Below are 27,755 nucleotides of genomic sequence, written 5' to 3' on the forward strand. Positions count from 1 at the left end.
TATTTGTACAAATTATGTAACTATGAGCCATTTTAAATGCTTACGTTATAAATATATACAAACATGTACAAAAATTAATGCACATTTACAAATGTTTTTTGTTTTTTCTTACCTTTTTTGGGGGGTGGGGGTTTGGAGAACTTTAAAAATGAATTACTCCTTAAATCATACAGTGACCTAGGTTCACTGAGACATTATTTTTTTCAGTTAATGCTCAGAGAAACTTGTGACCGTAAATTCAGGCAGGTAATTTAACCTCCCTGAGGCTCATTTTTCTCATCTCTATAATGGAGCTAACATAAACCATTTGAAAATTTAGCATGTACTACATTTAATACAGTACCTATAATCAGTGCTCCATAATGGCCACTATTATCATCACCGTTTTTAACTGATTATTCTGAAAAGCTTCGTTAAATTCTATTGATCTTCACTTAGTTTTGAATAATCAAAACTATTCAAGTAACGGGTGATATTCGACTGGCTGGTTACAAACAGAAGGCTTTGCACAAATAAACAATGTTTAACACGCACAGACACGTACAAATACAGTTAAAAGCAAGAAAATTATTAAAGAAAGAATACGGACTGAGATTTTCTTGCAGTGGGCGTTGAGATGGTGCTCCCACGAGAATCCCAAGACACAGAGCTTACTGAAGGTTGTATGGATGTTTTATGTTCCCTCAATCAATAGAGACACGGTAATATCTTGATTAAGTGTGCACATGGGCATATACTCCAGAGATTGAGAGACTTGCTTTATCTATTCTAACGACTGTAGGTTAAATTGCATTTTCTTTTTCTCCAAGACTATCAATAATTTCCCTTTTTCGGATTGAATACATAAATCAAAAGAACATATTTCATGAACAAACTATGATTATGAAACTCCTTCATCTATTGATCCCTAAAATTTTATTTACCCATGTATTTTTTTCCTTCATTGTATCAGATTAGAACTTTTTTTATATATATATTATTGTAGCTAGGGTCATTTGTGGCTCTTGAATTATCAGTATATCAAGGAGCTTTCAAAATAGCATAGATAATGTGAATACATGACTCAATCATTTCATGCTTTCATAGTTGTAAGATTTCATCAGCTCCAAATTTTAGTAATTGTTTTATCATATTTCGGCATAACTACTATACGGGTCCTATACTAATGATTCTTTGATGTTATTTTTCCTATAAAATGTGAGAGACTGCTTAAAAGAAAACAGTATTTCCACAGGAAACTCTGAAATTTTACTTTTAAATGCTATAAAATTAAATACATCTAGATCTTTTTATCTACCAATCCATAACAAACAGCTCAAATAAAATCCTTTTACATATTACAAAACTTTTTAAAAAATCAAAAAACTCTTGCAATAAGTGTAGCATGTGCTGATTCAATATGGAAACTAAGCTTAAAAAAAAACCTGCTAATGCTACCACTGTTCCCTGTTTGATAATAAAAAGACTGAATTGATTTTTTCCAGTTTTAGTACAAAAAAAAATATGACGACTTTTAGCTTGATGTAATTTGAAATAGCTAATATATTAAACCCCAAAGCAAAATTTAAATTGGCAGTTGTGGCAAACTCAAGTCCTTGAATAATTATTAATTTAAAAACTAACCCTTTTCCAACAGGTTGAAGCTTCACAATACCAGTTCTTGAGTAAAAGCTGTTAGGTCCATCACTGTAACATCAAGCATTTTGGTTTAGGAAACTAGACCCCCAGTGTTTGGTATACCTACGTCTTCCTGGTATCTTTTTTTTTTTTTTTTTTTTTTTGCCCAGTGATGTAATTATTTGAAAATCATTTATTTTTTCTGAATTTGGGAAATTCGAATTCTGATTCTATCTGTAGAATCAGATACTGAGTGGCCTGTATCTCAGGCAACGTATAAAGTCAGATCTGTTAATTATGTGTCACCATGCCTTTGTAACTTAAATCCTGGTTTCTGATCCAATTCCACGAGTCAAGATGTATGTTTTATTTCACACACACACACACCATGCAAATTAATTAATTTATGGCCATTTTGGGAAAGTTAAAATATGCCTACACATTAACTACAGACTCGCAATTTAAACTTGACTAACCCAGACTATCATTTATGTGTTCTTTCTCATATGCCCGGCAATGATGAAAGTCTCTAATCCCCAAATCAAACAGAATTTGGATACGCCACATAAAAAAGCAACAGCAAGTTGCATTTTATATTGAAATATATTCTTTGCAGTGAAATGGTTACAAGCCGCCTTCGCTCACATCTTGGCCATAAAAGCTACCAAAAAATGTTTCTATGTAAATACCAGACAGCGTGGGGAAGCAGAAAAAAAAGCACAATCCTGATGTCAGCCTGAGCATCTAACTCTGTCGCTAACGACCCAGACGACACTACGCAGCTCAACAGCTTTCCACGTATTCATAGCTGGTGCCTCGGTCTGCACTCTACTCACGTTTTAATGTAGAATTCAAGGAAGCCTTGGTTTGTTTACCCCACACCGAATCCAGTGAACTTGTTGACTACGCAGTGGAGTGACCGATGTCAGATTCCCCCATCCTACTCTCTTGTCCTTCCCACCACTACTTATAACGACTGTTCAAGAATGAGCACATTCCATATTAAACAGCTATGCTGTCAATTATTATGCATTTCATAATATCTTACATGTATTCAGATGGTGTCCAGTAAGGAAACCGTACACAGATCTCCAAGTTAGAGTAAATAATTGCTTTCTCATTTTTAGTTGAATAGATACAGATTTTCAAAATGCTGGGTACCCCCTAAATCTATCGATAAAATGACAGATGAATGAATGACTCATTTTCATGAGTGACTTTTTTTTCTTAATACGTTATGAATAGTTAGCTCTGTAATTTTAACGTAAAATGTACAATGGGGGAAGAAACTTATTGAAAAATAAATAAAAAGTGCACAAATTGGAAAGAACGAGTTTTCTCTTGGTAGTCAGGCAGTTATGAAATTAAGCAGTCTCATTAAATCGTAAGTACTTTAACCTTTTCTCGAAAGAAGGGGAAGATTCAAAGATTTATAATGAGATTTCACCTAACCCAGGAAAGGACTCATGTTTGACATGTGTTGAAAGATAATGCTGATTTCAATAGACCGTCTAAGAATGCGTTTCTCCCAGGCAAGTAATTCCGTCATGACTACCTCTTCACGTTGATTTTAAACTTTCTCTGCAAAGCTTATTCTGTATCACTGCCTACCAAAACATGGCACCATTTCACAGATAAGGCAAAGTAAAGGCAAGTAAAATGATTTTTTTTTGGTCATTGTTGATACAAAAATAGGCAATGAATATATCTGTTTGACAGCCCCTGCAGATTCCCTTTTTTTGGCAGTTTCTATCTTCACATTTGTACCATTATAACCCCGATTCTGTTACACTGGTCAGTGGGTGGAATGGACCAGCCTCAAGATACAGACCGAATGAGGCCCCTCTCTGCTAACTACTGAACAAAGAGAGGCGGGCGCTGTGACTGACCGAACCCATCCAGTGCTGCAGACAGGGCCGGCCATCAGACACGCCCGCCCTTCTGCAGGCCCCTTCAAGCCTGGTGGCCTGGAAGTGCTACCCCGTCCCGAGCACATTTGCTAAACTCTCAGCCTAAATAAAAGCTGGGCAGACAAGGCAAAACACACCAACCGAACACCACTTCGCCAATACCTTTCGATAGAAATCAATCAGTGTGACCTCCCTATATTTAACATTCTCCCTAGGACTTTTCATGCACTGCTGTGCAAATACATGGAAGAATTTCAGTTATACGCAGGCCAAACATAAGCGTGTATAAATCAAGAACAATGTCCATGCCGAAACAGATTTTAAAACCCTGGTGACAATCCTCAAGACCCTCTAAGGAAGCCTACTCATCAGCTGCTTCAGGGAGGGATGAGAAATCGAAGGTTATTTTCATAAAGTGAATGAGGGTGCCGTGTCGTCTAGTGCAAACGGGGTTTGCATGTCCTCTGTTTGGATGTCCCTATAAGAGCATGTACCGGGGACAGCGGACGCGGGTCCTCGTGTATGAAAGGCGAGGGTGACCACTGGCTACGCTGGGCCATTCCAGCGCCCTGAAGAAACAAAAGGATAAACTGTGTGTCTGTTCCTAGGAACTACAAAATGCCAGACTTCTCACAGTTATCCTAGCCTTTAGCAGCTTCTAAGGTTAATACAAACTGTGGTTGACAACTGAAGTAATAACATAACACCTTTTGACTGTCTGATGCGTAAAGTTCATTAGTTCTAAGGTCAGCATTTTAATGCGACAGCCAAATTTTATTCACATCATCAGATGCTATCTGCAAAAGACAGCTGTAAAAACCAGGCAAGGGTTTTAACACTGCCATGACTAGTAAAATTAGTTCCACACACCAAAGGAGACCTCACACATTTCTGAACAAAACAGAATATACTAACAAAATAAAACAAAAACAACTCCTGAGGATATTACTCTAAATAGCACTCTCTGAGCTTCTGTGAGAGTTTTCACAACAATTTTTTTTGGGGGGTGGGGGGGGCTGGAAATGCTAGTTTGACATGAAATGCATCATTAGGTCATTTAAATGTTTTTTTTTTTTTTACTTGTCTTTTCCATATACTTAAAATCTCAAAAGACACTGCTTCGGATCTTGTGGGAAGATGTCATTTAAAGGAAAGAAAGGAAGACAGACCCTGTGTTTAACCAAATGTTAAATATTTTTTATTTTACTCACCTGCACACTAAGATGAATCCATTTCTTCACGAGAATTCTCCCCAGTGTCATTACTTTTATTGGAGGCTGCAAACCATTTACTGTGCGATAATAAAACATGGTCTCTTTCTCAGACACCGTGAGTTTGAACACAATCTTCCCATCCACCGTCTTTTCTATAATACACCTTAGGAAGCAACCAGAAAAGAGACAAGGTCAGCATCCACCCAGAAGACATGCCAAGGCACCGTGCAGCTAGGTAAGTGTAACGCACCAAAAGCACTCAAAAAGGCGCACTATGAATAAATGCCCGAGTGCCATTAGATTCAGAGCAAGCTTTATTCCGATTAAGGCCTTTTATTTGAAAGAAAAATAGAAATTTTATTTATAATGTGTTCCCAAGAACCTCAGCACCCTTTATTAGACGTCCGCGGTGGAAAGTAACGCGGTTGAATCATCCTGCAAAACTAACATTTAACCGATTGGCTCATTAATTCCTCTGCTATTTCTTTTATAGGAAATAGCACGATACACATCCTGCGCACTGAGTCACCAGCGCAAAGACTTCTTTCTTCTTCTTTTTCCTTTTTTTTTTTTAACATAAAGAGAATTTAGTGTCCACAGTAGGCTCTAAACTGTTCTGATGAATTCCCGCAGTGAAACGGAGAATGAATCACCTTAGTCTTTCCTTCCTCACTGCTGGCCAGATGACCGGCTAGCTCACCCTGACCACACAGCCCAAGTGAGGCTCTGAGATAATGTTCACGATCTTGGACGAAAGACCGTCCAGTCTCCTAAGAACACAGTGAAATAATATTTTGATAAGACAGAATTTTAAAAATGCTCAGTCCTGTGTCAGGCCAGGTATCAAATTATCTTTAAAAAATTAACTTCTTTCCTAATCACAGTATTCTTTCCCCATTCCTGTAAATAGGCTTAGGGCATTAACATTTTTTTAAATGTTTTTATGTTCTATACTAACTTACCTTCAATATAAATTTTATTTTATATCATTGTATATTCCTGGCCATTCTGTGTCCGCTGAGCAGAAACAGGTATGAACTTAAGCCCCATGCTTTTCTACCACTTTTCGAACCAGCAACTCAACTTTTTAGCAGAAAGAATGTTATGAGTTCTTGCTAGTAGCCTCGAGTACACTATTCCCCAAAATCTGATGTTTAAATATCATTAACAATAGCCACCGATATCTCCCCCAAATAACTAGCTATTGAAGATAGTCATCTGCCTGTATCTTGTGGACAAGAACTCAAGAAGTTGGTACATCCCAGGGGAGGAGAAAGCCAGCAGGTACTGGAGGAGTCTGAGTCCTTTTCTTCCCTGGGGTCCTTCTCACTCAGTCCAGGAATCTCCATGGTTCTTATGCCTGACCCTGAAACCTTCTGCAGCTCAAAGTTGCTAAAGACATCATCCTTTGTGCTCACTTAACACGTCATGCTGCCTGGCCAATAACACCAGCTGCTCTGTATTCCTATTCATTCACGAGCTTTCCGATGGTAGAGGTATGGCTGGGATATTGCAGACCATAGAAAACTGAAGAGTTAGCGATCGAATCGAGTAGGAACCTCAAAGAGGCAAACGTAAGGTCGGACCAACCAAGCCTGACTGCTAAAGATGTTTAAAAAGTTTCTTTAAATAGTACTTTTCTCACGAATTATCTCTTCTCACTTGCTTTTTTCCCCCCAGCGTTGGGAGGTAAGAATAAGTTTGGAGAACACTTAATAGTCACTGTTTTACTGCCATTAGTTTAGTATATTTTGTACATATATTTGGTGAAAAAGTTGAGAAAGTATGTATTTTAGACGAATAGGTTTAGTTACCATAAAAGTTCAATATAAAACGGAAATAAGGTTTTATAAAAACTCTATGATTTTTTAACTCTTTAGCAGGTGGATACTTCTAAATCACTGGAATAAGTTTCTCTTTATTTCCTGACTCCGGGTCCTAAACAATCTGAGAAAAATTTGCCTCTATTCATTTTTCTTGAATTTCAATCTACGAGTTAGCATTTGACCATTACTCAAGAATGTATTTACCAAATGCAGGCTTATTTCCCCGAGCTTACTGAAAATGCATTTCTTAATATGTTATTGATTATCTTCCTTGCTATTTTGTTTGCTTGTAAACATACTAGCTTTGGTAGATAATGAATGTGAGAGGAAGGCAGGTAGCAAAATATTTAGGAACTGGATTTATTCTGCTCCTGGATAAACAATAATGGGATAATCCATGTTTTGTTTGTTTTACTTATCTAGAGCAAACACCCCGAAATTTCCCCAATTCCCATAGGTATTTCAGTTTTGAGAATGGAAATGACCTTGATGCATGGAACTTTCAAAACTGTGAACCACGTGCTTCTGCCCCGACAAATCCCCATCTTATACAAAATGCTGCTAAGTACATGAATTTGGTAGAGACACATCCGGTGGGGGGAAAAACTTGGAAAAAAAACATCTTGCCCTAGTCTTTTTTGTCAAGAGATAGTTTTTTTTAAGACTCTTTGTACACTAATTACATAAACAGAGTAGGCTGGATTTACTGACATTTCAAACAGTAAGAAAACAGGGTTTTCTTTTAGGACACAGAAATAGAAATAATGACTTGTGATAATTTTCACTCCATTTTTAAAAAATGAAAATATGCCAACTCTCACTTGGCAGATTGAAACTAAACAGCAAAGACATTTAAGTCCTATTTGCTTATGAGATTATAAGACTTTTCTGGTTTGTTCCCTAAGTTCTTACATATTTGGCCAATACTCTCACACAAAGAAAACGTCACATGGGGACAAGCCGAAAGCCCTGAAGGGAGACAAAAAATAAGCAAAAAAAAAAAAAAAAAAAAAAGTGCCTCCAAACTGTCCTACTTATTCCAAGTTCCAGATTGGCTCTAGACACATTAGATAACAGCTTTAAGCACTATCACAGAATGAAAAGCAGGTGGTTATATGAACTGGCAAAAATGATGTTAAGAAAGCTCCATTCTAAACTCACCGAAGGCCTCCCACTGAGATTCCTGGATTAAAAGCTTCTGAGACTCTTTCATGCCTATGTCTTTCCTAACCCATGGAAACACTACAAGGTAAAGAGCCAAAAGCTATATCCTTTCAGAGATGGAGGGTTGTTCATTTATCCAACTCATATCACTGGGCGATTTCCATGAGTAGAACAAGCAACTCTTCTTAGGGAAATAAGGATGAAGAAAAGACAGTCCTACATCCTTAAGAGTTACCCGCCTGATGAAAAGTGTGTACCCTAGCAGTGGGAGGTTTTGTACAAACTAAGACCAAGACTTTGAAAATATCAGTTATTTCTATTACTAAGCCTCATGCCTTAAAACTCACTGAGCCCGGTTGGCTTCTGCCAGTTCAGACAAAGGTTGAGCTATACTCCGGGAAATACATGAGACAGGGGTAAACACGACCGCCTGCGATGAAGCCATTCCAGCACATTCTGCGCTGAGGGCTCACTTCATTCCCGGCAAGGAGGACAAAACTGAGTTTAGGAAAGTGCGTTCGGAACGGGAAGCGAGACTAGGAAAGACTAACGCGGGCCCTGCTCTTCCACCGCATGAATTCCAAAGTGCCCGCTCCCACGTCCAGTCTGGGACAGGAGCCTCAGCGGCCTTCGCTACCAAGACTTTGGAGGCCCCAAGGAAAGCTTACACTCGCCCCTCTACTTACATTACACCTCCTTGCTCGGGTTTCAGCCACACGGCTAAAGTAAAGGATGCGGCCAGCCTTGGAGAAGGAGGAGAAGAAAAGCAGCTCTTGCGATTGCTGAAAATAAAACTCGTAGCATTGCCGGGGGACTTGGGGCGCAGGTCGCGCCTGTCCGGGGTGACGCAGCTCCCGAGGCCTGCTGACAGAAGGGGGACATGAGTGGCAGGCGAGGACCTGTGCGGGCAATCCTGCACGCAAACCCTCCGGCGGCACAACTGGACACTCTCAGCCGCTGCAGAGCTATGGCAGAAGGTGCTCGGGGCCGGGAGCCCGCACATGGCTGGGGCTGGCGCGGCCGACACCGTCCTGAATGCTCCCACGTTCTGCAGCCGTGGGAAGAGGCCCTGCGAGGCGGCCCACGAGGTGGAAGCGAAGCAGGCGAAGATCACTGTTGCGGTGACGTGGAACCAGACGCCGAGTCCCAGGGGCAGAGCCGGGCCGCTCATGTTTGCAAAAGGGCATTCTCCTCCCGGTAGAGCGCTCCTACAGAAATGGCATGGCCAAGGCCGCCGGCCGGCGACGCGCGGGAGCCCGCGGCGTTAAGGACCACAGAGACGCTGCATTCTCGGGAGACGGTGCACACGTTTTCACACGGAGGGAATGCCAGAGCTGGTCTCGGCAAAGGCAAGCAGGTGTCTGGGGATCAAAAACAGAGTGTCAAGGGAAAGCACCCTCAGCATGAGGACTTAGAGCAACCACTATTAAACTTAAAAAAAAAAAAAAGTGCCAAGTACATTGTCTGGAGTAAGACGCTCATTCTTTGGGCACATACCTGCATGTTATTGAGCAAATCAAGCACTTTAAAAGTCCACAGGACCACCAGTGTTATAACACACGTACATATGCCTCTATTTTCATTAATCTGTTTCAGCACGGTAAGTTCAGATCGTCGCTCTAGAGAATTAGCACTATCCACTCTGCTTAGCAAGGTAAAGAACCGTGTAGATTTTCTTTACACACGCACCGTATGGCGTAACACAGAGCTAACTTGCAGATGTCCGAAAGCAAGCTGGCAAAGCGCTCTGGGCCTTTCCCCCTCGGCCCAGCATGTGCAGCAACTTTAAGCCCACGGTAAAGCTGCTTAGAAACCCAACACCATCTGTCTATCCCACGCCTCAGTATTTAGCAAACGTTTATGTTCCTGTTTCCTCGTGTGCCTGCGTAGCTGTGGGTTAAATATGGACCCATAATACTGTGTAAGTAATTGCATTGATAAATAAGCTGAGTTACCATTTCTTTATTGCATTTCGACCAGTCCCCTCAGTGTGACAAATGGCTCTTCACAAGACCGCTGTCCCTCGTTGCCTGGCAACGCTGCAGTAACCCCTGGTTACTTTGAGCAAACAGGCCACAACGGCAGGAACGCTGCAAAGAAGACTTGACTGTCCGACTACGGGATTCTGCACGGCACACACCTGGTTACCTGAAACCCTGCGGTCGGCTTGGTGGCCCTCCTGGAACTGAGCGCCCCAAGCTTTTAGCAGGTGCCTCAAGCCGGGGGAGGGACCTGGAAGGGCTAGGCGTGCATAATTTTAAAGTAGCAGTACACCTGATCCCATAATCCCCTTCGCCCCTCCCCTCTCTGCTGCCCTGAACCTCCATCCACTTAATCCTGTAATCAAAATCATCTGCCACTATTACTAACACAATGATGTCTAGAGCCCTTTCTCTTTTCTGGGGTACAAACACTGATAACCTAGCAGAGCTTGGCCCATGAATGGAAGTTTTTTTTTTCCTGACCATTCAGGTGTGACTTCATTCTTTAGCCCAGGGCACCCTCTCGTAAATACTAATGCTTCTCTAAATTACAAAGAACATCTGATATATCTAAAAAGGTTGCATTTGGGTGATCTGGGATTTTAATTACACTACAGAAGCAACAGAATTGCTGACTTTTTAGCTGTCTGATTGGCTATGAATATGTATTTCTGAACGCATGTTTGATATCAATTCTATGTAGTTTCTATTACATCTAAAACTCTTTTTTCTAGCATCTGGGATATCTCATCCTAGACGAGAGGTTTAAAATCAACTGAATGTTCTCTTTTTATCTTAAAAATGGAAAACCCATTTGGGAAACAACTAGGCAATTGTGGTTTTGTTTTTTAATAAGTTATCGCATTTAGAGAAATATTTAGAAATGAGAGAAACATTTGTATGGTGTTTCTTGTTTGTTAGTAACGCAGCCGGAGACAAACCCGAAGCGTCTTCTCTCAGACTCTTTAATTTCTCTTCCATGAGAGATCTGAAAACCACTTCCCTTTTATGCATCAATTAGAATGAGGTGCTTCTGGAGGAAACCTTCACCTTTTGTGAAAATACCCTATTCTCTACTTATTAATATAACCTTGCAAGGGCAACTTTTTAAATTAAAAACAAGTTTGAATGTTAAGCTAGCCAATAGGTAAGGAATTCTGAGACTCTGGGAAAATATGATTAAAAATTGATATATGGGACACGGAGACTTAGACAAACGGATTAGTCAAACCTGATATGAAACACACAACCGATATTTATTCGGACTAGTTATTCAATGGCTCCCTTCCCTTTATTCCCGGTGGACTAACTTTAATTTTTAATTGTGGGGCTCCAGCGTATCTTTTGGGTCACCATTCTTGAGATAAGAATTCTCCTACCACATAACTCCGCTTTGTAGTCATGACTCAAAATAGACAATCTATGATTAGCGCCTCTCCTCCACATTCAGAAGCGCCGCCTGTAATTCGCAGAGGCAGACAGTAGATTGACACATCCCTCAACTTTTACATTCTGCACCATCAATCCTGAGGACACATCTGGTAAGAGAACTGGGCACCAGCAATTCTACCACCCCCATGGGGCCTGAGAAAGAAGTACCCAAAAAAAGGTGCACAGGAAGGAAGTTTAGTTAAAGCAGATGTGGCCCTGTGCTACTCTTTTTTTTTTTTTTTTTTTTTTTTTGGTGCATTTCAGGGGAGTCACTGGGTATTTCTTCCGGTCTAGGGCAGCTTGGTTTGGCTGAGGCTGGACCACCTGATTTGGCCTCAGTCTCTCATCTAGCCGTTGGCTCCGCAGTCCTGGGGATCTGTCCTAGGAGAAGAAAAGTTCCCACCAACATAAGGTAAAGGGCCCTAATGTGTAAGTACTTTTGGGGCCTCTGTTTACATCATACTTGTGAATGTTCTGTTGGCCAGAAAAGTCACATGACCAAAAGCAGACTCGAGGGCTGTGAAATAAGCTCCGGTCTTCAAAGGAGGAAAGACAAAGGCAGATTGCAAAGGGGCATGCGTGCAAAATGGAAAGAAACGTGGCCGCATTCTACCACAGACAGTTGCCATTGATTTCTTTTTCTAATTGTAAAGACATAACATGCCTCATTTAAATCAGGATTTTCTTGTTTTGAAAGAGTCACAAAAATGGTGTTTTAGTTAGAAAACCCTAAACAAGTTCATACTCATGATTACTTTGGAAAAGCCAACAATAACAATCTTAGTTTTTCAAGCACTTGAGACTCAGCTCTTGTTGATGGACAACATGAAGAGGCGACCCCCATTCCAGAGTTTTTAGTATCCGTAGATCTACCATTAAAATTGACTAACCTCTGGCATAACTGATCAAGAAAAAAAAAAAAAGAGTGGATGTAGAGCATTATATATGAAAATAAAGCCATAATCTACAGGTGTAATATGATTAAAAACAAACAAAAAATATTGTAGAGAATTTTATGAGAATTTGAATCTTTAGACAAACTGGACAAATCCCTAAGAATATTTCCAACCTAAGCTGATTCAAGAAGAGCGAGCTAGAAACAACCCAAATGTCCATTAACTACAGAATGCAAAATAAATTGTAGCAGATTCATGCAATGGGAAGAGATAACACAATGAAAGAAAAATGAACTATTGCTACAAGCAAAAACATGGAGAAATTTCAGACAGGGCAGTGAGTGAAGGAAGCCAGACACACCAACAATGTACTGTATGATTCGATTTATACAAAGTTCAAACAGTCAAAGCTGATCTGTGGTGAGAGTATAGTGCTCGCTCTTTAAAACGGAGCATCACATGGGAATGGGTTCAAGCAAGCCTGCAGGAGGACTGGGAATTTCTCTACCTTGATACTGGTGGTGATTACACAGGTGGATGGATCCCTGTGAAAAAAATTCATCAAGCTGTATACTTAAGATTTGTATACCTTGTGAAAAGTTTGTCTCAACTAAAAAATGTTTACAAACATAGTCTACAGTTAGATTTCTCCCCATGAGAAGAACAGTGGGCCCAGATAATTGTGCAAATCAGTTATACCACACATCTGTAAAAACTGCAATTTCAATTTTTACAAACACTCTTGCACATGGAATAAGAGAATACTTTCCAACTTATCTTATGAAGCTAGCGTAATCTTGAGATACATGAAGAAATATATATATGTGTGTACACATATAGATAAATAGGCATAAAATAGGAAACATGAGAAAGAAAAATTAAAAACCAGTATCACTCGGTACATAAATATGAACAAAAAATTTCTGAGTAAAACATAAGCAAACTGAATCCAGAACTATACAAAAAGCTTAAATCTCCTGACCAACTGTGTTCATTCCGAAACTGCAAAAATGGTTTAAATTAAGATATAAGTGTAATTCACCATGAAAATGGATTAAAGGAAAAAATTCCTATGATCTATTTAGGACCAAAGTCCTTAATAAAGAATTTATTTATTTAGAGCCAAAGCTATTTACTTAAGGCCAAAATTAATAAAATGAGGAAACTACTATGACTTGAAAGACAACTTACAAAAACCAACATCATAAAATAATAATCATTATAATTAGCACTTCTGTTAAAATCAGGAGAACAGGGACACCCATTATCACTGCTTCTATTCAACATTTTACTAGCCAGCGCACTAAAATAAGGAAAATTAGTTAGAATTTTAACCTTTTTCTACATACATGAAGTGTGTGCATTCTACATAAAATGGATACAACATTCTGAAAAAGTTTAGCAAAATGCTTCCTATTTTCCAAAAATTCTCTTAATTTTCTTTCTACTTAACCAAAGCAATGCTTGCAAAGCTTAAAATTCAAAGAGTAAATTAAAACACCTTTTTCTTGTCAAACAGCAGTAATTCACACATAATTAGTAAGGCTGCTAATACAGCACGGTACCTAAGAAGTAGTATGCCAGTAAAAGTGACCTGTGTCACTTGAAGACAAAAGTTTGAAGGGCCAGTGATGGAGCGGTCTTCTTCTCCAATCATATTGAGATGGACCATTCATCACTCAGGTCTCCAAATGACTACCGTACCTGGAACTCACAGATTACCTGCAATGAACAGGTAACACACGGGATATGCCGTATGAGTAAGAAATAAACCCACGCGGTTGTAGTACTGTTTGTGATGGTAGCAGGGACGGCCCTATGTGATCCCCAGGTCTTGCTGCATTTCCTCGTACGCTACACCTGCACTGGTATAATTGCTGATGATCTCATTGGACGGACTTGGGAACCAGGTTGGTACACTCTGGACAACTAATGACCTACTCTGCAGCCATAAAAACACATTTCCGTCAGCCAGCTGGCAGGGCCGTCCCTGGAGAGTGGACTGTCTGCTTGCAGTGCCTGGAATGGGGCTGCCACATCTTTAATCGTTCAGTTATATCTGGAAGCAGCAATTATTTGGCCCATGGCGGATGAGAAAGTCCTTTAGTAAGTAATGTTGGACCCAGGTGGTTGGAAAATGGATATCAAAACAAAAACTGGCCAGCATCTTCTAAGATGGGTCTTAAAAGGAGATAATTCATTCTGGAAAGCAAACCTCTCCAAGAGAAAGGAGGCTACCAAACAAGAGCCTGAGGGAGGAAGAGGACAGGGAGGGGCATGGCCGGATGAGAAGGATAAGCAAGCACACAGAGCGGGAGCAAGTCGAGTCAGAGGAAACCACCAGACACGGCAGGGCCACCTACGAAACAGTCTCACACCCCATCTAGCAGGGTGACTAGAGGCTTCCCCTGTAGACCACCCTCACTGGCCCATCAAGTGTCAGGAAGAAGCTACATTTTAACTCCAGGAAACTGCCAACAGGCCATATACGGAAACCCCCTTCCTTAGAGTGGATTAGAGCTTCACTCAGGGGCTCAAGGGACATTGACTTCTCAGAACTGTTTGATCCTTGAGACCATGCCCAGAGCCCATGGAGCCTCTGCCTCCCAGAGAATCCCGTTAATGGTGGCGCCACTCAGAGCCCAAGAGGAGCAAGCCACAAAGAGATAAGCCACATTAGCCAGAGTCCTGCCTTGATCTGGAAATGTGAGCCCTGCGGACTCATTCTGCCACGGTGAAGGAATGTTCTCGGACCTGAAGAGGCAGTTACTCGAAAGACTAGCATAGCACCAGACTTTGTTTTGCTGTTCAGCCCCTTCTCCCATAAGACACAGAGAAGCTGGTGAGGGATGTAGTATGGTTTAGAGAGATTTCAGAGAAAGAAAAATATAAACTTAAACGAACGAAGCACATACCCTCCATCAGAACATCATGAGAAGCGGACCATTCGGTAGTTGAAAATACATGCTCCAGAGACGGACTGGGTTAAACCCGGCCCCGCTACCTACTAGCGGCGTGTTCTTACTCTCTTTTTGCTTCAGCTCCCTCCCCTATACAATGGAAGTATCGCCTCCCTCCCGGGGTTGCGACTGGGTTTTCCCCGTTAACTCTCATCACACATTTTCCAATTCATACTTAGTGAGTTGTTCTATAATCGTATATCCTGAGGCAATAGAGAGGACATACCACCATTCATTTCTCCATCATTAGAGTTTACCAAATGCTCTTATAGGTTATCTCATTTGATCTTCACGGCCGCCCTACAAATGCCACAGAGATGATGCCACTCCCAAGACACACATGAAGGGACTGAGAGTCGAGGCTTAAGCGGCTTTCTCAAAGTCACTTCACTGGTAAGTGGCGAGGCCTGGACACAAGTGCCGATTCTCTCGGTGGAGTCTAGCACTCATCACCCTACACGGAGGCTTGACTGATCGGAGGCGTCCCGGAGGTGACCGGGTGTTGAACCACGTCTGAGCGATGACAGCTCTTGCAGACAGAGAACAACGCGCATCTCGAGCGAAGACGCTACGGGTGGAGTAAGATCGCCCTGCATTTATGGAACACGCATTTCCTGTACACACCTGCAGAGAAACACGATCCAGCCCTCTGAGGTAGAATTTATCAGATTTCCAGGTTTTTTTTTTCTAAAAACGGTCAAAGCATTCACAAGAGTATTGCAGTAACTTTTAGGAGGTTTAGTTTTTTTTATTATTATTATTATTCAACAGCTCATACCTAGCAGATATTATTCTATTGCCTTGATCAAGATTGTGGAACATATTCTCACACTTATTAAATTATGCAAAGTCTCAGATGGCCGAAGAATTGTATCGGTTTGAGGCCTAAAAGCTTCACGTGGGTGTTTCAGGGTACACTGGGACACTTGATTCCACTGATAGCATGTGGCAGGCCATCTAATTCCTGTCTATTCTTTCTCCTCACCCTGGGCAAGGGCCCAGCCTGAGCCTGGCAGGTGAATTCGAGAGCGGCTTTCCAGGTCTGAGCCTGGCGGCGAGTAACAGCTGCAGAGCAGTCTGGGACAGGCAAGTTAATGTCTGGTGAGCGGGACGGCCAGGTGGGTGTGGGCCTGAAAGCGAAAACGACACAATGTGCAGAAAGGCAGCAGGCGAGTAGAGCGCAGAAGGGAGGTCAAGCTGGACAGCCCAGCGTCGATCGTTAAGGGTCCCGTGTCCATAACGGGCCGTGTTCCCCAGAGTGACACGGCTCTCCCCGCCACCACCGCCCGCCCCTTTCACAAAGTGGGAGAGCCCTGGATCGCCTGAAACCCATGGGCATGTGGTTTTAAAATGATTTTGAGACAGTTCCGTTGCACTGGGGAAGGAAACCTGAAGGCCTACCAGGATTCAGGGGACGGGGGGCTAAGCAGAAAGAGTGGTGTACTTGGTCTTAGAAACTCAATCCAGCTGAATAACACCTAAAATAGTCCTACAGAGTCGGGGGAAAAAATGTGCTACATTTAGAGTAAAATGAAAGAAAGAAAAGTCATGACAGTAGGACAAAAATAGCTTTGCTCAGGGAAAAAAAGCAAACATGACGTGTTTGAGAGCTTTTGTGTTTTAATTGAAGGAAAATAACACGGAATATGCCATATCAGCAAACTCTTTTTTAAAGCCTATGTAAATCTCCATGTAACTTATTTATGCAGTTTATTAATGTAATTTTTAGGTCCAGAAGCCAAAGACTTAAATAAGAAAAGGGCAAACGTTAGAAAAATGATTAGGATATAAGAGCTTGAGCAAAATACATTTGTAGAACAGCTTCAAAGACAAATGCAAACACTATCCTTATCGGTATGACCAAAACAGAAAGTTTGAGAAATAAGAGATTTTACTTGGAAATTGCATATAAAAGAGAAATGACATGATGCTATTACTATTAGTGCTCAAACCAAAACTCAGGTCTCCTGATGACGAGGCCAGCTTGATGTCCACCTCACTCCACACTCACGAACATAACTGATTCTCGTATCAAATCAAAATGTTCATGAAGAAAGAGATTAAAGAACATAAGCATCTGACCAACCCTTTGAAATGGTCATGATACTGATAGTCATGTTAAATGAGTGTACGCTGTGTGTCAGGCAGCGTGCCGAAAACGCTGTCTCATCGAACCAACATGAAACCCTCCGGCAGCGATTAATACTGCCACTATTGTAGATACCAGGATGCTGAGCCCCGGATGGTACATAATTTCGTAAAGTCTGACAAGTAAAATTCAGGAAGAATAAGATTCAAATCTAGCACCATCTAAATCTCACCGCAATGCCAGATTGTCCACGAAAACAACAATCGCAGCGAAGATTCTAGCATTAGACAGTTTCTTATATTCTAAATGCATCCTTTAAAGTTAGGATAGCAAGCATCTTCCTATGGCACTATGCTACTGTAATTGATCAAAGGATGCTAATCCTAAAATAACTCTTGATGTCAAGGCTTGACTTTTTGCTTCAAAATATAAAGGAATTTATTTGAGGAGGGAAAGGACAGTTGTCAGTTTACCTGTGATTCACAGAAGCACCCCCTTTGGGTGCTTCTCCAATCTTGTTATTCTAGAACCACATGAATATAGTACATTCAGAAGGATCATCTGAGAAAAAGCCATGAAGATGAATAAAATGAGGAGTAAAGCACAGTTTTGAATGAGTACTTGGTAAGATTGACGTTATTGGCAATAAGGGAATCACTTTATGTAGGGGCAAATGAATCAATGATAATTTTAAGCTAAAGTACCACTATAAGGGTTGTAAAATTCTTTCTAGTTGGATAAATATTCTCTATCTGAATTGCGGCTTGCATAGAGAATGCAATAAAGAGTAACCTAACTTGACAAGTTAGTAGGACCACACAGAGGAGGCGCTTTGCTAGGCGGTGGCAGGTCTGGGCACCGGAACTGAATCGGAACTAGAATGCAGGCTGCAAATGAGCCATCTAAAGCAGGGTAGAGTTCAACACAAATTAGTATGAGCGAAGGCCTGATGGGATATATAATAGGTAAGAAAGAGGACAGTAGGGAAAAGAACTTACTATAGAACTTATAGAACGTACTAGTATCTTCTCATCAACTCTCAAGGAGAAGGCCATGTTTGCATCGTGTCCAATCAAATACCAACATATAGCTTGCAATTAATGATTTCTTGAATGAATGAAGGAACGAAGGAATGAGTGAGTGAACAAATGACCCAAATCTATAATGCAGCTCATGGTTGGGGTGTCAACCTATATGCTCAACAATCATGTTTAAGCTCCAATTTTAGCTTCAAGGGAACATAAGATAATCCAAAACTATACCCAAACTCGATAGCTTGGAGAACTCCTAAAAACATCAACAGAAGGAAAAGAGAGATGTGGAAAATGACAATGGGGGAAAAAAAAATGGCAGAGGGAGAAATTTTTTTTTTTTTTTCATTTGGAACAGGCTCAGAAGTTCAAAATGAACTTTTTAAAATTAGACCTTCTATTCCGTCTTTCACATGCAAGCTCAGCTTGTTCTAGTCAGGACAAAATCTTGAAAAATAAAACCTACTGAGTTTGCCTCTGATAGGAGAGAGATGATACGCAAGCAGCATCTGCTCTGGACCTGGCCCCGCATCCTTCGGCAGCCTGTGACACTCCCGTCCTAAGCCCCTCCATGGCTTCTGCTTCTTATCCTCTCTCCATTTCCATTATAAACACAATACCTCCCCGACGAGATTCAATTCTCCCTCTTGTTATTCATAAGTTTATTTGCCATAGCATATTCAGTTGTGTGAGTTTTTTCTTTCTCTTATTTACGATTAGTATTACTCAGGCAATTAACAATATCAGTGATCTTCATCGAGTGCTCACAATGCAACAGGTTCTATGCTAAGAAATTTTCATATCCTCTCATTATTTCTCATGACACTCCATTTATCAGATGAGAAAACTGTTGTTTGATGCATTCGGTTGATACATGGCTAATAAGTGCCAAAGGCAGTATCTGAACTCAAACTGTGATGAAAAGTTAATCACGGAACTGCATTGAAACAGAATGTTTAAAAATAATATGAAAGTCATAAAGAGAGATATAATCAGTCAAGTGGGATATAAGACTGAAATCAGCAAACAAACATGACAAACAAGCATGTCCAGACTCATGGAAGTGGACAGTGGATACTCGATACCAGAGGGAAGAGGGGTAGGGGAGAGGCAGACAGAGGTAAAAGGGGCCAAGTATTTGGCGACAGAAAGAAACCTAACTTTGGGTGGTAAACACGCACTGCTATGTGTATGTATACACACACACACACACACACACACACACACACAACATACCATTGAATCATGTACTTAAAACTTATTTGATTTTATTAATCAATGTCACTCTAATAATTTTTAATAAAAATAAAATGTAACTCCCAAAAATACCTATATTGTGGTGCAATTAGTAATAAACATAACGCTATCAAGAATTTCATGAGTGTCTAAAAATTTTAAGCAAAACTTTCAGAAATACAAGTGGAAATTTTTAGAAAATGAAATAATTTGGAGATTTTAACATATTTCTCTGCATGTAAATATAGAAAATTGGAACAATACTTATAATAGACATCTTATGAAATAAATGAGAATAAATCAACTGAAATAGATATATTACAATATTTGTATCTACTGAGACTAAAACTCCTTTGTCACTGTGTGAAACATTTACAGATATTATATTACCACACAAAGAACACTTTTGTAAGTTGTAAAAAAAAAAAGAAAAAGAAAAAAGATGCTTTAAAGATCACATTCAATCCTGAGGAATGAATAACAAAGATGTGAACAAATTTAACAACTTTTAAAACATTCTCTTAAATTACCTTAAAAAAAATAAAAAAAATAAAACAGAGCTGACTTCTCAACAGAAACAATAAATACCAGAATATAATATAAAATATAATATATAATTTATTGTTATCTAATAAGGACTGAAAGAATGGAGATGCCAGTGCAGAATTCTGTCCTCAACAAAATTTGAAATCAAGGATGAAATAAAGACATTTTCGAATTAACAAAATTTGAGAGATTTTTTTTTTTTAGCCAGTCCATCTGCACTTATAGTAGAACTAAAAGGAATCTTTCCATAAAAATTAAATAAATAAATAAATTTAAATCGAAAAAAAAAAAATCCTTCAATGAGAAGGGAAATGAACTGGGGGGTAGGGTGAATGTGTGTGTAAACGTAAATGTGTACCCGAGGTACAAAACAATAAAAGTAATGGTTTGGGGCATTTACACTGAATAAAGGAAATTTAATGAAAAAAAGTAAAACAAAAATTTGAATGGGATAAAGTTAAAGAGTTTGTCGCTATCTGAATAAAGTATTAATTTATATTTGCCTCTAAGAAATCAGGGATTCCTGTTTTCAATGGTTGTATGACTACAAAAAGAATTGAAAAATAATGAAACTGTGAGCTAGTAAAGAAGAAAATGGGATAATAGAAAATGTTTAACAATTAATTCAAAGAGGTTGAGAAGATAGGAAAAAGAGACACGAAGAGGTGGGAAATTATAAAACAAATTTGCAGGGAGCACCCATAATTATATTAAATGTGAATAAGTTATAGTTAAAAGACCATGATTATCAGCTTATAGGCAACTTATATAGCATACTTAGAAAGATTTAAAGAAGTAAAAGGATGGACAGAGTTATACCAAGCCAACACTAACCAGGAGAATCAAGGGTAGTTATAGTAAATCCTCAGAAAACAGACTTTAAGAAGCATTTCAGAGATAAAGAGGTACATTATATAATACTAAAAGGATCAATCCATGAGAACATAAATTATGAATTTATATATTTGTGTTTACAATTTCCATATATATACATATATATTTGATTGAATTAACATGGAAATAGATAAATCCACAATAAAATCAAAAGATTTTAAGCTACCTGTGCTAATAAATAGATCGATAACGACTAAAAAGATTTTGAAGCAAAGTTATCAAACTTGACACAATCAGCCGAGAGCACCGTTCCTAATCATAATAGGATTGATATTACTTTTAAATACACATATTTACCAAAAAGTTTAATATGTTTGGCCATGAAACAATTCCCAAGAAATTTCAAAATATTCAAGTAAATCAGGATATATATCAATAAGATCACAGTGAAATTATTCTAAAAAATCAATAACAAAGATATTCAAAAAATCCTTAAGTGTTTGGAACTGAAGCCATATATTTCCAACATATTTCGTGAATAATTCATGATAAGTCAAAAAAAATCACAACATGGATATTAGAAAATATTTTGAGCTTGATAATGACAATAAGACAACAAACCTCCTTTAAAAGGAGTAAAGCGCCTAAAAGCACATATGATAAGGATATATTTAAAATTTAATCAAATGATAATCTCAAGCAATTGGAAGAGAATAAATTGAACCCTCTCCCCTCCCACAAAAAAAAGAAAATTTATGAAGACAAATCTAAGGGAAGAATATTATATAATAGAGAAAAAAATTTTTGAAAGCAACTTCTCTGAAAAGTCTAAGAAATTGATAGTTAATAGACTTTGTTTTGTACCCCGCCCTTCTCTGGCCACAGGGATTCTCACAGTTTCATTCCCGCCAAGTCCTCGGGCTCCACAATTTTGCTCATCTGCTTGGCCTCTCTGCTCCTTCCCCGCACCCCGCATGTGACCAAACAGTGGTCCACGTTCCTTTCATAAAACAAGTTCAGATATTGCTGATTCTGTAAAACGTTGCAGGTACTTTCAATATATTGCAGTCAGTTTATGCTGTAGTATCACTTTCAACTCCTTAAAGACAAGTACGACCTGTTCATCTTAGTGGCCCCGAATTCCTGACATAGTGTCTGTATTACTACTATTCTAGAGCTCCTGCAACAATAAATGACTATACAAAGACTTGAGCACAAATGCTAACAGTAGCTTTATTCAGAATTGGAAACAACCCAAATTTCTATGAAATGGTGAATGGGTAAATAAATCGTGGCACCTCCATACAATGAAATACTACTCAGCAATGAAAAGGTACAGACTACATGCAATACAGATGAATCTCAAATACCGTATGCTATGTGAAAGAATCCAGAAGCAAAAGGCTAACACTGTATTATTCTACTACCATGATATTATGGAAAAGGCAGAACTATAGAGACAAATCAATTTTATTCCCACTGGCTCTATGTGAGCGAAAGGGATCGACCAGAAAGGGACATGAAGGAAATTACTGATCTTATAGAAATATTTGGATCTGCCATCTTGCATGAAGTGAAGGCTATATGATTATGCAAACTTATCAAAATTCATTGAATGGTACATTTTTTAAAAGGGGGAATGTTACTATGTATAAATTATAACTCAAAAAAATTTGACACAAATCCATCGATCAAACAAACCAAACAAGATCACTTAGCGGCTAAGTACTGGATTCAGTTGCGATCTCTTGCAGTCACTATTTACATAACTTTGACCATAACCAAGCCTTCATTTCTTCACGTAAAACTGGAATAAAAATAATAGCGATATCTACCTGATAGATTTGCTGGGAATGCTAAATGAGATAACGCATGCAAAAGACTTTAGTACGGTGTCTGGAACACGGTTAGGTGCTTCTTAGAATGGGCTATTATTCCTCAGACCCGAGTATAACGAATGGAGTATGAAATCATGGGAAAAGATATGGAAATGTAGACTTCAAAGAGAAATGAGAGCATTTGCTCTGCCCTGCTGTGCTGGTGGTCAGGGTTCTAGCGCAGTAGAGGCCCGGCTTGCCTTCACTGCCTCTCACTCCACCAGAAAGCGAAACTCTTCTCAGTAACTCTCTGTCAGAAACTGATCTCCCACGCACTAAGGGACATAAACGTTGCTCCCTCTCAGGCTGTTCCTTGACCTTGAGGCCATCGTGACTGGCCACCTCATCACTTCCAGCTGAAGCACCTGCTGTTATTCAATTAAGCCTGGACACCAGACCAGAGGCTCCCGGACAGACAGTGCCCAGCCCAGTTCTCCTGTGGGCACAGCACACACGGTGCACACAGGCAGGGCAGAGCGAGTGACAGTTAGATTTGGATTGTTCTGGTTCACCCTGTGCCGCGGGCAAAAAGTAATGTCTCTTTGGGTTTGCACAGTGTCCGCGTGGAGTGAGTCGCTTAGTCCCATAAGGTAAATGGAACTCATTAAATACATTCATAAAAGCATTTAAGGCATTTCGGTACCACCACGAAGCATTTGCACAACCCATATAAAATGCCATTTTACTGATTGCCAGTCTTCCAACGGCCCTGAAACAGCACATTCATCCTCGGCCTATTGATCAAAGAAGCATGACATGTTGCAAACCACATTTCGGCATGTTTCTGAATATTTTGTGAGCACTGCAGATCGCTTTCTTAATATGAGATGTGTGAGTCCACATCAACAGCCAACACTGTTACGGTCTACAATTGTTAAACCTTTAGGGAAAAGCGGAAGATGGTAAGTATAGTAGTGGGGTAGCCATCCTAGAAAAAAGCCACCAAGAAGGAATTGATTGTAAAAACTGTTTTCTAAAGACATACGAATCATATAAGAGTACATACATGCAAGTGTTTCTATAAATTCTCTGCCTCCTCTCACAAACCAGGCGGAAATATTTCCTCTTCTGTTTCTACAGCGTTTTGGAAATGCCTCTAAGACGTCCCCTTACCGTGACTCCTGCCAGTTTCTCCCAGGGGTGCTGGGAGATACAGGTGCCTCAGAAGAGAGAGGACAGCAGTTTCCTTGGGGGTTAGGCTTTGAAGTTCTTCAACAACCTTGACCTCTGACCTCAGTTCCATCATTTACTGGATGTGGATCCTTGAGCAAGTTATTTAACCTTTCTGTCTTTCTATTTGTTTTTTGACTTTGTTGGGAGCCTCAACTGAGAAATATAAGTACCCAATAAATGGTGACTACTGATGACATTGTTGAAAGAAGTGTTTTTATTTTGGAGGGATTTAATCTTGTATATAAATGACGCTGCTCTCCTCTTTGTTTTGACCCAGGAGAAGCTTACAGACCAATTTTTCTGACCATCTCAAGTAACTGAAACTTCGTGGACCCAAATAGTATATGATTTTGGGTGCAACTGTATCCTTGGTTTTATATCTAATGATTTCACTGCCCATATATTTCTTTCTATTTGACTGTCTCAGTAATGTACTTTTACTTTTGTAGAAGTATGTACGTGCGTGTGTATTACATCAAATCTTCCATGGAATAAGTATGTCTGTAAATAAATATATTTTAAAAAATTGTATGAACTAGGAGCTCTAAACTCCTCAAAGGACCTATCTTATTATTGTATTCGACATTTCATAGTTTCTGAAACATAGAAGGAACTCAATGCCTGTTAAATAAAAGAGCATATTTCTCAGTATTATGTATTTTTTTTTGGCCTTGATCAGTAAGGAATCTGCTCAAATTTTATAAAAAAGAGAAGAAAGCCTCATGAGCATTATCTAAAAATGATGAGTGCATCTAGTCTTCAAATTAAGGTCCATTTGGGGTTAAGTAAATCATACTCTCTCAAGGGCCCATGGTAAACACAGCAAAGTTTATGGCTCTGTACTGACCACCTAGTGATCTTTTCCTCCATATTTCAGTATATTAACTCTAAGTTTATGACTAGGGAATATAATTCTGATTTCCAAGATGACAGCAAAATCAGTTTTTAAAATCAGTCTCAGAGAGTAAGTAAGGAATAAACATAGACAGGGGTAGCTATGCTGAACGATCTCAGGCACTTAGTCCTTGTTTCATGCAGCTCCAAATTGAACTAAGGCTTTTAATCGAATCTAAATGGCTATCACTTGTCTCAAGAAGGGATGATAAATTAACGGTGTGAGCAGAAACCAGATTCTTATATGCATCATGTCCCAATTTATAAAGGAAAAAAATTGTGTAGTAAGGAAAAAGTGCAAAGCATTTCCAGTTTCTCGTGATCTCGTTTACCTCATTAGTATCTGTTATTTGTAAAATTGATTGATTTCCTTTTTGCTCCAAACTTTCCTTGGTTTTCTAGATGGGGTAACAGCTGCTCTCTAGGTCCTGAAAGACCCAGTGGCTAATGACCCAGTGGCTAGTGATCGTCAATTGCTGTGACTTTCCCCTCAAAGCTCTGTCAAATGAACTAGAGAACTGAGAAAAAGTGGACCCCGCCGCTCTCTGCACGGACTGATAAGTCATGCTAAACTTTTATCAAATTTGGGATCTGCACAAATACACGCTTGGGACTACGTTTGACTCACCCGGTTTCTCTGAGGAGCAGATAAATCCCAACTGAAAACAGTTAAAAAATAAAAAAAGGAAACTTGAAATGTTTTCATCTCTCAGGATTTGTACAGCCATCCCCCTCCCCCCACCCTTCCTTTCTTCTTACTTTTGGAAAATAATCTTATATTCTAAGTTTGTTCACTATTTTTCTAAGTTTGTATCTGATTTTAACAGAATACCTGTGTCATTAGTACTACTTTGAAAATTAGAGTATGGGCAAAGCATTCACCTGGTGTGAATAAGCGGAGATAATCTTAACAGAGAATCATGAAACAGGTTTCTGAAAACATGTCACACAGCTGTACTGTATCCTAAATATTCATTAAGTCAAGTTAAACGACACAATCACATTAAATTAGGGACCAATCGAGAGTATTTGGGCATTAAGATAAATGCAAACTCCAAACTGACTAAAAAAAAAAAAGTCACATTTTTTAAGTTCAATACGAGACACTGCTCCAGGTGTCCCAGTGAACGAATACGAAACAGCAAGTCTCACTTCTTCCTGTTCCTCTCTTACCTGGTTGGCGCTTGGCGGTCACCCTCCTGGGCTACGTTTAGCTCCTGTTTGGAACTTTATGTGTATTTGATGATCCTCAAAATTCCATTCTTAATTTTTCTTCTCGACCATCTAATGACTCCCACTGCTAGATCCCAACCCCCTCCCCCTTTTCATGTGACTTCCAGTTTGGCATGTTTAACGATCCACGTGACACATCTATCTAAAGCCTACGCCATCTCCTCAAGGGCCACTACTCTGATCCGACTGCTCCATGCATCGTCCTCAACCCCCAACCCCTGATATCTGATGAGTCAACAATATCTACTGATTCTCCTTCACATCCGGCTCTTCCTCTCAGTGCGATTTTAGCTTAAACAAAAGTCCCCTGAAACAGGATTGGCAGACAATCGCCTTGCCGCCGCAGTGATCTCCCTGGCCCTGGCCCCCTTACCATTCAGCTCACAAACACTTCCATCATAGCTGATGTCACTATCATGTTGAAAAGTTTCCGATGAGTTCTCCTTGTCTGTAAGACAAGACTGATAGCCTCCTAATATGCATTCCATCTGTCTCCCTATTATTCATTCACCTATCTCAACAATTACTCATTCAACTCCTACTGAAAACCAGCCACTGCTTGTGTTGAACGAGTGGTAGGGAGTAACAGACAAGTCCACGTTTCTCTGAACGCCTCACACCTCATCTCCGTCCCCTCCCCCACTTACAGCAGTGCCTCAGTTTCCCAAATATACCCTCTATCTACACCGCCATGTTTTCACACTTCCTAGGTGCTCTGTTCTAAATTTGCCTTCTCTTTTGCTCTGAAGTGTGAATTCCTAATAATACTTAAATTAAAGACCAAAATCAAGTGTCATTGCCTCTAAGAAACATCCATAGTCTATCCCGGAGGGGGTGGACCACTCCCTTAGAGTCACCAGTAGGGTTTTATTTCTATGATTAAACATCCTTCCGTTAATAGACTTTTTTCAACATGAACAACAAAACCAACAGCTAAGTGCTAGATAATTGCTCATAGTTTTCTATTTTTCTTATTTTTATTTCATCTTCAGCATCTCACAAAATACCTACCAAACTCTAAATGTATGTTGAATAAGAAAATTTTTTCTCATCCCACTTTATAAATGTAAAATGTAAAGTAGTTTGGTAAAACTAATACTCTAATTCTAATACTGGAGGCAAGACAAATGAATCTTAAACAAACAAACAAACACTACTCCCATCTTCTCTGAATGCAGGGGGAAGAAATTTTGCCTTTTAACCATCTCAACTATTAATATTATTTGTTATGACCCAGTTAGAAGGTAAGTTAGTGACCTAAAGGGAAGACTTGACTTTGGCGAATGTACTGATTGGTTTCAGAACTGGAAGGCAGGTGTTTTTCTCACATGTGTAGTTTTGGGACAGTCTAGGAAAATTGTGTCCACATAGTGTACCCCCAGAAGTTAGAGATTTTGTAGGCAGCTCTCTCATGACACTTTAGGATGTAAGAACGCGACATGACCTCGTTCAACCACATCAGCCGTAGCTGTCTTATTCTCAACCTGCCACTTCTTGGACGAACATTAATTGTTACCAATTGCTGCTCTCCACACAGTTTAGAACAAACGTCTCCATGGTCCCCTGGCGTCACTCAGAAAACTGACAAGGTACACACAGCATCTTCTCCTGCCCGGTTTCTCCTTTGCTCCCCACCCCCCTGGCCTCAATCCCTTTCCAAGGCACCAATGCGAACACGGGCTGATAACATTCTGTGTTCTTCACCAGTAGCTGGTCTATTATCTAAAACTGGGCTTCTTCTCCGTGCCGGGTGGAAGTCCCACGAGCACCTATTGCTACATCACTCAAAGACCAGCAGCCAGGGATTCTGAAACACGGGAGTGGAGAAGCAGGACGAGGCTC

The 27,755-nt window shown here is 39.8% G+C and overlaps 1 protein-coding gene and 1 long non-coding RNA gene across 2 annotated transcripts in view; one reads left to right on the forward strand and one right to left on the reverse strand.

Moving 5' to 3' along the window:
• USH2A (usherin) overlaps positions 1–9,040 on the reverse strand; it is a 526,768-nt gene extending 517,728 nt beyond the window's left edge. The window contains exons 1-2 of the mRNA XM_036235436.1: positions 8,418–9,040; positions 4,739–4,904 (exon numbers count right to left, since the gene is read on the reverse strand). Of these exons, the coding sequence (XP_036091329.1) occupies positions 4,739–4,904; positions 8,418–8,902 (651 nt within the window). The 5' untranslated portion in view covers positions 8,903–9,040. The remainder of the gene's footprint in view (positions 1–4,738; positions 4,905–8,417) is intronic.
• Positions 9,041–11,098: 2,058 nt separating this feature from the next.
• Positions 11,099–23,802, forward strand: LOC107520866. The gene is made up of 3 exons (XR_001599451.2): positions 11,099–11,254; positions 11,439–11,556; positions 23,694–23,802. It is a non-coding gene; the product is annotated as an uncharacterized LOC107520866 (long non-coding RNA).
• Positions 23,803–27,755: the final 3,953 nt, after the last annotated feature.

This window comes from Rousettus aegyptiacus, unplaced genomic scaffold (assembly GCF_014176215.1).
Source record: "Rousettus aegyptiacus isolate mRouAeg1 unplaced genomic scaffold, mRouAeg1.p scaffold_m13_p_18, whole genome shotgun sequence".
In the NCBI taxonomy this organism is placed as follows: Eukaryota; Metazoa; Chordata; class Mammalia; order Chiroptera; family Pteropodidae; genus Rousettus; species Rousettus aegyptiacus.